The sequence below is a fragment of the Erythrolamprus reginae genome, chromosome 1, assembly GCF_031021105.1.
Source record: "Erythrolamprus reginae isolate rEryReg1 chromosome 1, rEryReg1.hap1, whole genome shotgun sequence".
Taxonomy (NCBI): domain Eukaryota; kingdom Metazoa; phylum Chordata; class Lepidosauria; order Squamata; family Dipsadidae; genus Erythrolamprus; species Erythrolamprus reginae.
The window spans coordinates 371,304,268-371,320,872 of NC_091950.1; the positions used below are offsets into that span (position 1 = coordinate 371,304,268).

The 16,605-nt window shown below is 36.6% G+C and overlaps 1 protein-coding gene across 1 annotated transcript in view; it reads right to left on the reverse strand.

Moving 5' to 3' along the window:
- Positions 1 to 707: 707 nt before the first annotated feature.
- SRBD1 (S1 RNA binding domain 1) overlaps positions 708 to 16,605 on the reverse strand; it is a 175,212-nt gene continuing 159,314 nt past the window's right edge. The window contains exons 20-21 of the mRNA XM_070734549.1: positions 9,161 to 9,345; positions 708 to 3,350 (exon numbers count right to left, since the gene is read on the reverse strand). Of these exons, the coding sequence (XP_070590650.1) occupies positions 3,061 to 3,350; positions 9,161 to 9,345 (475 nt within the window). The 3' untranslated portion in view covers positions 708 to 3,060. The remainder of the gene's footprint in view (positions 3,351 to 9,160; positions 9,346 to 16,605) is intronic.

The window sequence follows — 16,605 nt, forward strand, 5'->3', positions numbered from 1 at the left end:
AAACAAAACATAGTAAACAAACAGCAAAAAGAATAATAAATGGAGGAATGATTGAGAAAGTTGATATTATGAAAGGAACAAGACAAGGATGCCCATTATCACCATTGTTCTTTGTGTTGACATTAGACGTTTTAACAATAAATATATAGGAAAATAAGGAAATGCTGTATGGTTGTGGCCTGGATGTGTATGACTGGGGATTTTAGATTATTTGTTAGTTTAATTAATTGGATTTAGCTATTGCATTCTGTTGTTTTTTATATGTTGTAAGCCACCCCGAGTCTTCAGAGAGGGGCGGCATATAAATCCAATCAATCAATCAATCAATCAATCCATCCATCCATCAATAAAAATTAAAAAGGAGAAAAACAAATTACAAGCATTTGCTGATGACTTAGTATTTATATTGGAAGATCCTTTAAAGTCCGGAACAGAATTATTCCAACAAATTGGAGAATATGGAGAGGTGGCTGGATTAAAAATTAATAAGGACAAAACAAAAATGTTAGTTGAAAATATGATTACACATACAGACAATGAAAAATAAAATAGGTACTTAGGGGTCCAACTGTTTTTTAATTATTCAAAACTCCAGGGTGTCATATGCTATGAAAAATATGATAGTATCTAACAAAACTAGTTCTAAAAATGTTTGTAGAAAAATATTTATGTGCTGATTTCCAATAATAATTAAGACAAAAAACACCTTTCAGGCAGGTGCATTTTTTAATAAACATGTTTTTCAAGGAAACATTGGTCATTTTTTTCTAAATGAAAATGCTGTTTATCAAAATTACAATGTTTTGTGTAACTCAATATATAAATAAAAAACAAAAAACTGTACTTGCTGTTAACAATCCCATTGGAGGACAATCATTCCATTGGAGCAGTCTGCCTTCGGAAATTGTGTTGACATTGAAACCTCTAAGAAGAGATTGGGCTGCCATGTGTCAGAAATGGTGTAGGGGCGGGTGGGGTGGGATGTTGGACTAGGTAACCTATAAGGTTCCTTCCAATACTGTTAATCTAATCTTTTCTAGGCTGAGATAATATAACATTCCCTGTAATTTGGGATCTAAACAAATTTGCTTTCCATTATTACCATTCTCTTTTTAAAAAGGATCGGCTAGCAAAAAAGTAAAATAAGCATAAATTAAAACTTTTTAAAGAGACATTTTAAGGAATGGATCCATAGAACTACTACTGAGATAAGACTGCAAAGGAAAGGACAGTTTCTCTGTATAACAAAAACAGCCAATAGTTACATGGAAGCTAATAAAATTTTACACAGTAAGTAAGAGCTGAAGTTAATTGCTCAAGTTACCCTTGAGATGTAAACAATTTTATTAAAAAAAACTGGGTCAGGCCTGCATTATTTCACATTATGATAATGGAATAAAATGGCTTCATGCAGACAAAATCCTTCCTCATAGAAAATTAAGTGGCTACAGAAAGAGCAAGGAATTTCTCCCCCTGACATTCTTATATGCAGAGAATGTTTCACACAGCCTAGGCACTATTTTACCATAGAGAGTTTCAGATCAGATTTCCGGTGGTAACAGAGCTAAAACAGGAGGATGAGGAACAGGGCTCTGTTTCCTTTTTTTCCTGTTGAAGGACCTTTTGAAAGTGTGATCAGATCTGGAAGGACCAATCAATGGAAAGGGGAATTTGTGAAGTTCATGAGACAATCTGCAACTGCCCCATAGGACCCGTTCAACTTAAGTGGAAAAGAACCAGCTATCTTGGTCAGTCATAGCAGAAATATCTACTCAATGGGAAGGCAAAGAGTGATTAAAGAAAGCTAATGCAGAGAACTGAGGGAGATTTTGGACTATCAGTACGAGCCAGCCAGAGGGAGAGAGCTCTGTTAAATCAACTTGAAAGCAAGTGGCGAATATATAAAGAGATCTGGAAAGATACTTGCCGTGGAGCTAACAGCGTGGAAAGTGACAGCGTGAGAACTCGGGTGGAAAGGTGGAGAAAAGTGAGTGAGGCTTAACTGACTGAGAGATTCAAAATATATTTAAATATGTGTAAATTTAAAATGTTTTGATTTAGTGGACTGTGCCAGATAAAGAGCTGAGAAATTACTTATCATGGGAAAAGGAGAGTAAGAACCAAGGGGATGTCCAGTGGAGCATGGAAAAGGAACCGGAAACAAACGCCTTTAAATTGGAACCATGTTGAGAGTGTCAGCACAAAACTATAAAAAAAGACCTTGGGTGGAAAAGAATTAGGCTCCACGTCCTGGATCACTAGACAGTACAATCAGCAAACCGGAAGTGCGTTTTCCGAACTTCCGGTTTTCCCATTGGGCTTTTCTTTGTACTGAAGCTTCCCTGAATCCTCCGGAGTACAAAAAACAGTACAACAAGAAAACTGGAAGTGCATTTTCCAAACTTCCAATTTGTCCATTGGACGATCTTTTTCCCCCACACCATTTCAGACATATGGCAGTCCAATCTCAAGTGTTGGAGCTCTCACAACCTTTGTAGGCAAGAGATGAAGAGGAATATTGGGATAAAGGATTCTTGATAAGTTGAAAGTGTAGAGATGTTTATGCTAGTATTCTGTGACAAATAGGAATGGAATATTGATGTAATCCTCACAGATGAAAGAATTTATTGTTTGAATAGTGATAGATTGTACATAAAAAAAGAACTGTATTTGTTGTAAGGTAAAACTTGATGAAATGTTTAAAATGTAAACATTACACCATGTCCAATGTATTTTAATAAAAAACTTAAAGAAAGAAAATATTCTATCTTTTAGTAAGTTTCATGGAAGTCAAAAGCTAAAGGTTAAGAAATAAACTACTTTCACAACCGTTGTAAAAAACCACTACAAACAGCTATAGCTAAATTGATAGCCTCTGCACCCTAAATTATTACTATCTACACCTATCATATAACTAGGTGGGTTGTTGTTTTTTTTTGCTTTTTTTGTCAATAGCCAACATGCCCTGTTAGCTGTAGAATGAATATTCCTCCTTTTTAAACTATATTCTCATCAATGTCAAGATTATAGCCCTTATTATGAAAAATGTCTACAAATTGTTCACAATACACGAATCAACTCTAAACTTATTCTGGATCGTGGAAGATCAATTTCACGTACTCTGACTTCAACTTTTTCTCCTGGACCAAGACCGAGACTTCTTCTTTTCTTTGCTTTTGAAAGTTTGTCTTCTGTTATGCTACGAATTGGAATTAATCCTGCTTTACCAACTCCAACGTCAACAAAAACTCCAAAGAGAGTGGCATTTTCAACTCTTCCTGTGAGAATAGTTCCAACTCTTAAATCTTCAGGACAAACGATGCTTTTTTTGAAATCAGGTTTATCAAAATCTGTATGAAAGAAGAAACAAAAAAATAAAAACATGGATTATTTTAAAATAAAACTTTGGAAAGAGAACATTCCAAATTCTAGTTTAGGCAATCTACAGTTGACCTCAGAATCTACCCAGCTTTGTACATTAGAAATTAAGGGTTATGATTCCTTGGATAAAGCATTTTAAACCATCAGTTCATGGTGCTTTTCATTTGTGGGAATCCAAACAAATCTATAATGGAAATTGTGGGTCTAAAAAATTAAACTGATGGTTTAAAATGCTTTGTCCAATGAAACATAACCCTTAATTCCTAATGTACAATAGTTGGGTAGATTCTGAGGGACAATTTTATTTCATGCTAGATAGCACTAAGACTATGAGAATATAAATGGTACATTGGATTGGCATTGTGCCAGCACAGTGACCAAGTGTATTTTTATGAGAAATAGGAGTTTACCCACTATGGTCACAAGTTGCGACAGCCGAAAAAGCCTTCCTTAATCACCCTACTCGCTGCTTTCCCTGATTCAGCCATTAAATGAACTTGAGGGATTTTAAACGAAGTACAAGTAATTCTGCTTTATAGCCCTACATTGTTACCATCAATTACTTCTATTATTATTTTTCATTGGTGCTGGCAGGTCAAAAATAATGTCATCTAACCATCTTTTCAAATATGAACTGTTGTTTTTTAATCTGCATCACAAATCACAGCATAGAGTTGTAAATCATGTTTAAATCATGTAAACCATGGTCAATTGAACCATATTACCTGTTAATAAAGATCTGAAATTTTATTGGGATTAATTTCACCTTGTAAAGGGGATGGGAATCATACAAATGTAATAAATAAAACACACATAGGCTAGACATAACGCTTTCCCAGCCCTTTTAGAAGGCATTAAAGACTTTTACAGATTTTTCCAAGGCGTTTTGTGTGCATTGATGATTGTGGAGAAGAGATAAAATAGTTACAATTGCACAATTAGACTAATTCCCTACCCTGCATCCTCTAGATATATTAGACTATAATTCTCACCATCTCCAAACCAACACTGTCAATTGTTATATTAGGCTGGCTAAATGTGTGTGTGTGTGTGTGTGTTGTAATGTGATACATTTAGAAGTCACCAGGGTTGGTGGACTGGCTCATAAATTAGCATGACAAATACAAACTAGAGTGAAACTATGATATATATCCACTGGCTTCTCTGCTGTGAGTTCAAAAACTTTTGCTTCCACGATTCATTAACAATGTCATTTGAACTACAGTTAATATGAAATATAGATTGTTTAAACAAGTCAGTTTTATAACCTACAGATTGATGTTTGCGGGTTTCAAACAACAGTTGAATGGCATAGCAATGGGTTCTAAAAAATGAAAGAAAAACTTCCATACCCCTTGCTGATGTGCTAGAAAAACAGGGCATTGAAATATGAGCTTTACTCCTCTTGTGACTTCCCCCATGCCGAAAGGGTGTATGTTTTGTTTTCTATCACCGTTGTTTCTTTAAATACATTTAGTTAGCCAGTGCCTATACAATTCCAGAATTGTTTTTATTTTAATTGTTGAGTTCCTCTGAAGCTCCACGGTCTGATATAATCTACTTGCATGACTTCCTATGGCAACTGTTACTGCCATAATCTATGTTGCAGTTGAGAGCAATACTGCAAAAAATCTGTTCCGAGAATACAGCTGCTCCTAATTTCAGTGCAATTTAATTAAAGATATGGTCCAGTGCATTGCATCCTATTGTCAATGTTAATCTGATCCTGAAACCCTTTTAATAGACCCTTTGAGTCTTTTAAAAGCAGTCAACACTTCACTAGGGATGTTTGACAAACATGGGTATGAACTGACCTGAAAGAATGTCTGAGAACCACTGGCTTCCACACTTAACTAAACATTTCAGTAGTTAAATGATAGTGTAATGATGTTTTAAGATCCATATTTAGAAAGAAAATATATATGATAAGTTAATGTTTTAGATGAAGTATTTTAGAAATATATATATTTAAATGTCATTTCTTTAAATGTAAAATTGTTAAAATAATACCATAAGTCCCCAATTGTTGCAGAAAAAGAAGAAAATAAACATAGGGGTAATAAGTTGTAATATGAGTTGCAAATGAATGGATTTAACTATTATCTATTGGATAATTGTAATGCATAGTACAGGAGGTCATCTTTGAAAACAATATGGAAACTTCAACGAATTCACAGTAGAGCATCAATGTTGCTCTCTGGGACAGGCTGATTAACAGATTATGCTTGTTCTAGGTTGGCTGTCAGTCTGTCTCCAGATGCAATTTAAAGGAGCCATAGTGGCACAGTGGTTAGAATGCAGAATAACTCTGCCCGTAGCCAGGAGTTTGATTCTGACTGTTGGGAACAATATACTGACATTTGTAAATTGTTCAGAGAGTCTAGCAAACCACTAAACCTCTAAGTGCTATTGCTAAAGTTTTGACTATTAAAGCCTTAAACAGCTTAGGACCAAGTTACCGAAAGTACAGTGGTACCTCGAGATACGAGTTTAATTCGTTCCAGACCTGGGCTCTTAAGTCGAGCAGCTCTTATCTCGAACGACTTTTCCCCATAGGAATTAATGTAAATAATTTTAATTGGTTCCAGCCCTCAAAAAACTCACAAAGTTAGTCTAAATTATGCAGAAAGACATGTTTTTAATGAAGAAATGTACATGTACATATAAATGAATAATGAAGTTTCTTTCACTTAACTTGTAAACTTTCTTAAACTTTTAAATTTACATATGTTCAACTTCTCTGCCACCCAATCCTGTAGGACAGAGGTCCCCAACCCTTTTTGCACCAGGGACCGGCTTTAAGCGATCAAGAGAGGAATGGGTGAATGAATGGACGGAGGGTGGGAAGGAAGGAAGGAAAGAGGGAAGGGACAGGAACAGAGGAAGGAAGCAAGGAAACTTATGAAAGGGGAGAGTAAGAGAGGAATGAGTGAAGGGAGGGAGGGAGGGAGGGAAGAAGGTGGGAAGGAGAAAGAAAAGAAGAAATAGAGGAAGGGAAGGTAAAAGAGAGAAAGAAAAAGAGCAAGAAAGAAAGCTGCAAGCACCCCCCCGAGCCCCCCAGGCCGGCTGCAACCTTTTAAAACACGCGCGCCGCTTCGCAGCTGTCTCCTGAAGCCGAACGCGGAAGTTAGCGTTTGGCTTCAGGAGACAGCTCCTTGGCGCTTGTATCTCGAATTTGGGCTTGTAAGTAGAACAAAAATATCTCTCCCCTCCCAGCTCTTATCTCAAGTTGCTCTTAAGTAGAGCAGCTCTTATGTCGGGGTTCCACTGTAATACCTTTTCGATGTGTAGCTATTGGGATTTCAAGTTTATCTAATGATAATTAAAAGTCCTTTCACTAAAGTAAGTGAGTGGCCCTTTACAAGGACAACTTTTTCTGTGCCATCCCATTTATGAAATTCCCTCCCTAACTTATAGTATATTAAACATATTTCCCTAGAGAAGCTCAACTGGCACGGGCATGAGGATCATTTTGATGACATATGAAGACCTTTTCTACTTACCCAAGCTTTTAAAATGGCTTTTAATTCATATTGTTTTAGTTTCTCAATGATTAGTGTGCTGCTGTCTACTTTATATGGCATTTGTATTTTGTATTTGTAGTCGATTGCATCATGTTTTTACTCAGAGTCACTGTGTTTTATTGTAAACTTTCCAGAGAATTTTAGCCATTGAATATACTTTAAAAATAATATAAATATTTATAAAAATCAACATTGTATGCTGCATCAACTGTATGTTGGACAGGAAAGCTATAGGATTCCAATAAATATTGTATATTCTAGCAAACTTTCTTCACACTGTCTCTTTAAGGCCAAAGTAACTTCAACAACGTATGTCCAAAAAAACCAACAACAGCCAATCCAGATTTTCTTTAGTTTAATTTATCAAAATTCAAATCCTACTCCCCTAAATCTTGTATAAAGAAATATTCTCTGTTCTTTCCGGGGATAGGATTACCAAAAAATATGAAGCAATTTGAACCATTTAAATGAAGCAATTTAAACAGTTCCTTTGTTCTTGCAGTGTGATCGCAAAAAAAAAGCAAGTTCCGGTTAGTGATTTTCCACTCGTATGGACTATCAGGTCTGACAACTTCTCTTATTTCGCCTTATTTCAATTACAATTTCTTTAACAACTGATCTTGTGGAATCTAAACTTTTTCTTATTTTCTTTGTTCTTTTACCTTGTCTTCCCCTCTGTTGATCTGTTTTCTCCGATTGATTTCTTTTAAAAATGTTTTCCCTTTCTTCTTCTTGGTCGCGCTGCTATGGCCGGGTGCCAGCCAGGACTGGAGCCCTGTTCTTCTTTCCTGGAGCTGCGGGGTGATCCCTTCCCTTCAGGTCAGTTCTGACCCTCGGGATCTGGAAGACCCCCTGTTCTCGGATCGGACCGCAAAATCGCGACCTCCAGGGAAAAAAAGGAGGTTTGGGGACAGAGCTCTGTCCCCTACCTCCCGTTGCAGTGCCGCCGCCACCCGGAAACCCCTTTAAAGAAAATCAGATTAAAATGTTGTATAGATGGCATCTACCCCCTAATAGACTCTCAAAAATGTTTCCAAATACACCGCCTAATTATTGGAAATATAAAAAAGAAATTGGTTCTTATTATCATCAATGGTGGACTTGCCAAAAAGCCAAACTTTATTGGAATAAAGTAGAAAGTTGGATAAGAGAAATCACCCTACAGGAAATTAAGAAAACCTCAGAATTTTTCTTACTACAAATTTTGAAGTTACTTTCTTATTACAAATTGTAAATACAAAAAAGAAACTTACTATTTAATAACCCATATTCTAGTAGCTGCAAGGATTGTTTTTGCACAAAGATGGAAAGAAATAGATGTCCCTAAAGAAGAGGAAGTAATCAGGAAAATTATAGAATGTACAGAGCTGGACATGATGACGAGGCGGTTGAACAATCAAGAAGAATCAGAATTTTATAAAATTTGGGAAAGGATTTATACTTGGTTGAATTAAAAAAATGCTTAATGAATTATAAAAATATTTGAATTTATCAATCTAAAATGTTTTCAAATAGAGAAATGTAATAGACATTTTTTATTCCTCTGAATTGATCTAATTAACAATATTTTGCTTAATGAATTATAAAAATATTTGAATTTATCAATCTAAAATGTTTTCAAATAGAGAAATGTAATAGACATTTTTTATTCCTCTGAATTGATCTAATTAACAATATTTTTTTCTTTTTGTATTATGAAGAATTCTATTTTGAGCAGAGTGATTGTAGCTCCTCTTTATGTTATTGTGCTCTGGTTGGTTTTTTATGTTTGTTTGTGATGTTTTGTTTTTTTGAAAAATAATAAAAAATTTAAAAATAAACAAATAAACATGGTTGGCAGCAAACATCTAAGCCTAAAATATATTCTCTGGTTCATCTACTTCATCTACTACTGCTTCAAGATCCCCACAAAACATAATGCTAGATTCATTTTTTTCCACACTACTCAGGCACAAATAATAGAAAAGATTTTCAAAGGCAGGTGGAACAGTAGACAAACACAGATAGTCAGGAATCACAAACGTAACCAGGACCGTACTTCTATGGTTTTGAAGTATCTTGATTTAGAATAGGAATAAAATTTCTTAAAGATAAAACTAAATTCTGTCACTTACCTCACAAAGCAGTCCAATACTTTTCTGTTTCCAGACAGCTTAAAGAAAATGTACATTAACTGTCCAACTAAAATGTCACTAAAACAATAAACAAAAACTGACATATCAAAGGCAAAAACCCAATAAGTTCAAACCTCTTACCTTTTCGAATGTCAAAGCTGTCTGGCTGAGTCAGCCCATCAATTATTATTTGCAGTGTTTGTTCCGTTGTATTCAATTGTTTTGTAATTCCACCCATCCCTTCTCTTTTAATTATTAAATTCACTTTCTGCTGCATGTTTGATTTTCCTATATCGCAGTGACTTTCTCCAACAAGTGTTAAAAACCTTATGCATAAAATAGAAGCAGGAGGAGAGTACAAAATATTATTAATTTTGAATCATTAGACCACAGAAAAGCTTAAATGGCCAGCACAAATAGACAGCAGAAATAATATTTTTTCTCTCTCCATCTGCATCTCATTCTTTAGATAATAACCAGTTTTAGCTGGAATAACTTTTGATGCATATGTACATACAAATATACTATAAATACAATACTATAAGATCAACCTACCTAAAAAGCGGGAGGGAATATGATGAGAGGGGAGCAGGGTGGAATCTGTTGTTGATCAAGCCACCACCCTCAACATGAAGCCCCTCCTTTGTTGTCCCAAGACAAAGGACAGATCCAGGTCTTTAAAGTCTCAGGAGGTGGGAGCAGTGTTCCCTCTAATTTTTTGGGGGGGAGGTGGGCGGAAAAGTATAGTGTCTGAGCGGCAATCCCTTCGGGACTGGGCGGCACAGAAATAATAAATAAATAAATAAATAAACAAACAAACAAACAAACAAACAAACAAAAACCCACTCTGTTTTGCCTCAGAGAATTTCAAAATAAAATACTGTACTGTGTGTCTATAACAGTGAGCTCATAATAGGGCAACTCTATCAATATCAAAATGCCACTTAAATAGTTGAGCTAGTTTCAAACTAGATTTTGATTTTCTTTCTCTCTTCCTTACTCCCATTCTTTTTCTTTCGCTTTTCCTTCCTCTCTTTTTTCTATCTGTTTCTCTCTCTTCCTCTCTTCCGCTCTCTCTCCTTCCCTCTCACTCTTTCCCTCTCGGCTTCTGGGCAGGTTTGGAAAACTCTGAGTTGATGATGATTTTTAAGTGAGCGATTGCTCACTGCTCAGCTTAGAGGCAACTATGGGTGGGAGCTGAGCTCACCTTGGGGCGCCAGGGGAGATGATGTTCTAGATGGCTCTTGCAATGGCAGAGAAGGCTCTTCTCCTGGTCCCCCCCCCCAGCTGGAATATCCCGCCCACGGGGTCCGCAGATGCCTCCTCTGCCAGCTTGGGTGGGATGGACCAATAAATCATATAGACTCAATGGATTTCATTCCAAGGCATACCCAGAATCTTTAGTCCTCCTCAGTTGTAAAATTAGGCAATAGTCTTCTCCCATTAATAAGACCATGTTAAACTGCCACTGCCCTACACTGCAGAGGATAAGTGCAAAGGATGTAGAAGAGGGCTAAAGCTGCTACTACTGAATTGCTTCTACCTTGCTGAGGGGAATGTTAAGAGTCCAGGTGGCTCTGTATCCAAGGAGTCCACTCCACATATTTAGAATAGAATACAATAGAATAGAATTCTTTATTGACCAAGTTTAAACACACAAGGAATTTGTAGATTAGACACACAAGGAATTTGTCTTTGGTGCGTATCCTCTCAGTATACATAAAAGAAAAGATACACTTGTCAAGAATCATGAGATAAAACACTTAATGATTGTCATAGGGAAGTGATGGCGAACCTCTGGCACGGGTGCCACAGGTGGTATGCAGAGCCATTATATGTTGGCACATGAGCTGTTACCCTAACTCAGCTCCAATGTGCATGTGTGTGCCGGACAGCTGATTTTTGGCTCGCACAGAGGCTCTGGAAGGGCTTTTTGGCTTCCAGAGAGCCTCCGGGGGATGGGGGGCATTTTTACCCTGCCCCTGCTCTAGGGAAACCTTTGGAGCCTGGGAAGGGCAAAACACGAGCCTACTGGGCCCACTAGAAGTTGGGAAACAGGCCATTTCCAGCCTCCAGAGGGCCTCTGGCAGGTGAGGGAAGTTGTTTTTGCCCTCCCCAGGCATTGAATTATGGGTGTGGGCACTCGCGCATGTGCAATAGCGCACGCCCACACTCTTTTGACACCCGAGGGAAAAAAGGTTCGCCATCACTGTCATAGGGTAAAAATAAGCACCCAGGAAACAATCAATATTAATATAAATCATAAGGATACAAGCAACAAATTATAGTCATATAGTCATAAGTATAGTCATATGAATGATGAGAAGACTAATAGTAATAGTAATGCAGTCTTAATTTGACAGTGGTGAGGGAATTATTTGTTTAGCAGAGTGATGGCTTTCAAGAAAGAACTGTTCTTGTGTCTAGTTGCTTTTGTGTGCAGTGCTCCCTATTGCTAAAGGTTTCACTTTCAGGGAGAAAGGAATAATAGGTGGCTTCCCCTGCTCTTATTTTGTATCATTACATTTCTAGGCTGCCCATCTCCTTGTTACATATTACCCTTATATTTTTACTTTTATGGATCCAACTCTGGTGTATTCCCTATCATTTGTCTCTGGCAATGTTAAGCAACTTTCCCAATGCAAAATGAATTATTTGGGGAAGGTTTAGGGGACACCTTTGTGTGTGGATTTCAGCACACAAAGAATGATAAGCAACTGTTCCCCTCTCAAAATCACATTATGACCTTGTGAATAGTTTCTTGGCACCAGGAACAAATGCCTATAGCAGTGGCTGTGGCTGTTTGCACTTGGCCTGGAACTCTGTACCCCAGGGACAACGTTCCTCCAGAGGTCTTCAAACTTGGCAACTTTAAGACTTGTGGACATCAACTCCCAGAATTCTCCAGCCAGCTAAGCAGGCTGAGGAATTCTGGGAGTTGAAGTCCACAATTCTTTAAATGGCCAAGTTTGGGGACCTGTGCTCCAGAACGTTAGAGAGAAGGAAGGCCTGGAGGAACGCTGTCCCTGGGGTTGTGATGGGGCGAACACGACTTCACAACTAACAACAACAACAACAACAACAAGCCTGCAAGATGGCTTGTCTACTTCAGCCTGATCACATCCAGTGAAAGGAGTTCCGCATCTCTGCGGGTAGGTGATTCCATTGCTAAAAGACTGATACTATTGGAAACTGATCTAAAATTGATTCAAATCTGCCTTCCTTTAACTGAAATCCATTAATCTGTATCCTGTACTTTGGGACAGCAGCAGGAATAGCAACAATAAGAACAAAAACTAAGTCTGGTACACATTGTACACAACATGACACCTCTTCATTCATTGAAGACTGCTGTTATCTCTTCCAGTTATCATTCCTCAAGGCATTTGATTTCTTTCTCTTTTTTTTCTAAAATGAAAAACACAATTATCCACTACTTTTTTCTATTTTCAGCCTGTATCTCTAACCTTTCAAAATCACTCTGAAATTTATTTCTGGCCTTCTGAATAGTAGCTAGGTCATTTACAAAGAAATGAGAATTAGCTGGATGTCACTGACTTTGAAGGAAAGTGCAGTAAACGATTTCTCTGCATCACAATCTCCAAAGTTTAATACATGCTTTTGTTCATATAAATTCCAAAATGAATCAGCTTTTCTTTATTAAATTAGCTGAGGTAAATTGTAGAGCGCCTTAAAAACAACAACAAAAAGCAGATAGCCTGCATTTGTGACATTTGCAGGTTTGTAAAGCCAAGGAAAGCTGAAAATTTTAAGCATATTCCCAGTTTCATTTACTGGCCACTACATTTAATGACAAAATTGAAACTCCCAAGAGTAGTTACTATCAAGGACTAACTGTACTCTGAGCCTCAGTACTATATGGATTAGAGTTAACAAATTTAATCTCTTTAACAGCCAGGCTACTCAACTAAAACATTAAAATATTAATTAATATGGAAGGTGTAAATATCTTAGCGAGTGACATATTTTAATAAGTTGTTTTAAGAACTAAGTCAATGAGGCTATTTCTATTTTGATGAAAAAATGTAAGGTATTTAATAATAATAACAATTAATAATAATAATTTTTGAGTTTTTGAGTTTTTCAGTTAGAAACATAGAAACATAGAAGACTGATGGCAGAAAAAGACCTCATGATCCATCTAGTCTGCCCTTGTACTATTTTCTGTATTTTATCTTAGGATGGATATATGTTTATCCCAGGCATGTTTAAATTCAGTTACTGTGGATTTATCAACCACGTCTGCTGGAGGTTTGTTCCAAGGATCTACTACTCTTTCAATAAAATAATATTTTCTCATGTTGCTTTTGATCTTTCCCCCAACAAACTTCAGATTGTGTCCCCTTGTTCTTGTGTTCACTTTCCTATTAAAAACACTTCCCTCCTGGACCTTATTTAACCCTTTAACATATTTAAATGTTTCGATCATGTCCCCTAACTTCAGTTAGAAGTTAATAGCTCAGGTTCAAGATTCAAACACTGCAGAATGGGGTGAGCTTCCATTATTTGTCCCAGCTCTTGCCCACTTAGCAGTCTTAAGGCATGCAAATGCAAACAGATAAACAGGTACCACTTCAGTGGGAAGATACTGCAACAGCATTCTGTCTGCCTTGGCGTATAGTCATGCTGGCCACATGACCACAAAAAGGTGTTTGGACAACGCTAAAAATGGAGATGAGCACTGTCCCCTAGCTTCAGACATGAAATGGTAAACTGTTACCTTTATTACGTTAATGGCAAAATATATTTGATTTAAGAGCTCTTTCCTTGTTAAGTGTTGATATCTTTTCATGGCAAAATTCTAATTTATTGTAGTAAATTAAAATGTTGGGGGAAAGTGCCTTGGTTGTTTCTAACCAATTTGCCCATCTAGGAAGGAGAAAGAAAGTCTGTGGAAAAATGCAACAGACAAGCTCAGACATTATACATTTATAATGAAAGAAACAATTCCACTCTGTTGTATACTTTTAGAGCTACAACTGATTTAGAGATATAGGATATGATATTTCCATATCAACTGGGTTCTTAGTGAAAGCCCTTCCTTCCTCCTTCCTTCCTTCCTTCCTTCCTCCCTCCCTCCCTCCCTCCCTCCCTCCCTCCCTCCCTCCTTCCTTCCTTCCTTCCTTCCTTCCTTCCTTCCTTCCTTCCTTCCATTCATTTTCTCCCAAATAAACAGGCTTGGAGGGCACTTGGAAGAGAAATCAATATTAAAGACAAAACTCCATCTCAGCGGTAATGCATATTGACCTCCTCTATTTTTAACTGTCATTGCTAAGAACAAAGCAAATCCTTTTGGGTATAGAAAAACATCCACAGTTATACCAAGGTCACAGAAAATGGAATAACAGCATAGTATCATTATGCTATGCTATGCTACACTAAGTGGAAGGAAGAACAATGCTATAAGCAACTATTTCTCTCTGTCTTAATTTATTTTTTGTTGGGTGGAACAACAGGTATACTGAAGCTGACAGAAGAACACTAATGGAGAATTTCCAGCTTGCAGTATTTTAAAAGCAAATGACAGGAATGATAATAAATAACTATCCCCCTTTTTACAAGACATTTTTATTTGTAGATGATTGCTAATAATAAATTACATTTAGTAATTTATTTTCAAACTATTTGATACAAAATACACACATGCACAAAATTAAAACATACTATACAAATAAATATTCAAAGTTTATGAAGGCATGTGTTAAATGCTGAAATACAAATTAAAAGATCAGTGTTAGAAGTTAAATAGCAAAATCTTTTTAATAAACACTCGATAAATATTCTAATTTTATTAATATGGATGATCTCACATGAAAATGCAATAATGGAGAAAATACCTGGGATTCTCTCTCACCTTCCCAATTTGGCTGACATTCATAATTAAGTATACTGAAAAATTCACTGATGCATGTTGGAGGTTTTAGATTAGGCTACAGTTCTACTTGCTATTATGTAGACGTAAGCCCTACTGAATCAAACAGAGCTAACTTTTCAATAGGTAGATACAGAAGTTAATTCTTAGTTACGTAACACTAGACATATAAAATAGCTAGTGTTTATTTTAAGTAAGTTGTTAAAGGACTCCAATTTTGAAAACTTTATTTGAGAGTGTCTATAGTCCCATGCAAATGTCAGCATTCATCATATTTTGGACAGTCATTGTAATTTGTATGTTAGTATTTATTTTCATAATTCATGGTGCTACCCTCATTTTAGTGAATTTGCTGAAGTTTCAATAATAAAAGGAAATGCCTTGTTCATGTTACCATTTTTAAAGATCATGAATAAGCTTGAATACCAATTGGGATGAATAAAAATTGCGATTTCCAGACGTTTGAATAGTATAGGTTAAAGACCTGCCAACAAGTGACCATGTTTGATATAGCAAATAGGCTACTTGCTCTTGTAGACTAGCCACCACAGAGCTCCATGGAACAGAGCTATTACAGCTCCAAATATCTACATAAATATTGACTGTTAAGAGGCTAGTTAGTATAAGGCATATTTTTGAAATTTCCTTGATTTAAACACCTATGTCTAAAGCTATGCAAAAGGTAAAACCAATCTATTACAAGGAATAACTTACTAGCTACAATTTTTAAAAAACTGAAATTTCTTCATTTGTATCCCATATTATATGAGTGCATTTTGCTTGCCCTAAAGATAAGATATGGAATGCAAACCTTCCTATTTGTCCTCTTTCAGAGGATAATCAGAACCGTCCAGAAAACAATTGCTGCCATCCTGCCTTCCAATGAGGACCTGTGTACTGCATAAGTCAAAAAGAAGGCCATGGAAATATTTACTGACCCCCTTGCATCCTAGACATAAATTGTTTCAACTCCTGCCCTCAAGGTGTCGCTGTGGAGCGCTGCACACCAGGAAAATTAGACACGGGAACAGTTTTTTTCTGAACACCACCACTCTGCTGGACAGATGGTTCCCTCACCACTGTCAAACTATTCACTAAGGCTGCATTACAATTAGTTTTTGTCGTCGTTGCTATCACCCCTCTCCTCCCACTTATCATTGTGTATCGGTAACTTGTTGCTTGTATCCTTACGATTTATATTAATATTGATTGTTTCCTGATTGCTTATTTGAACCCTATGACAATCATTAAGCGTTGTGTCTCATGATTCTTGACAAATGTATCTTTTATTTTATTTTATCTTTTATTTTATGTGCACTGAGAGCATATGCACCAAAGACAAAATCCTTGTGTGTCCAATCAGACTTGGCCAATAAAGAATTCTATTCTATTCATGTACGTCAGCTTCGCAGAAAGGTATTTCTTGAGTACTAGAGTGTCTCCTTAGGAGCCTTGGAATCTAGTTTTTGGATTGCAGTGAAAGAAGAACAAATCTGATATAGGTAAAAGTGCTTTTCTGTCCAAGGATGAGCTACATCTGCTTCTAAATGTACCTAGCCTTTTAGCTCTTGTAGGAGGCAAGGTAGACAAATGGAAATAGATGGCTTGCTTTTGTAATTGACTGGATGTTGCCTATTACCATAAGGTGCTAGGATAGGTTGTAGGTTGATTATGAATTTTTGCCAAAGAATGT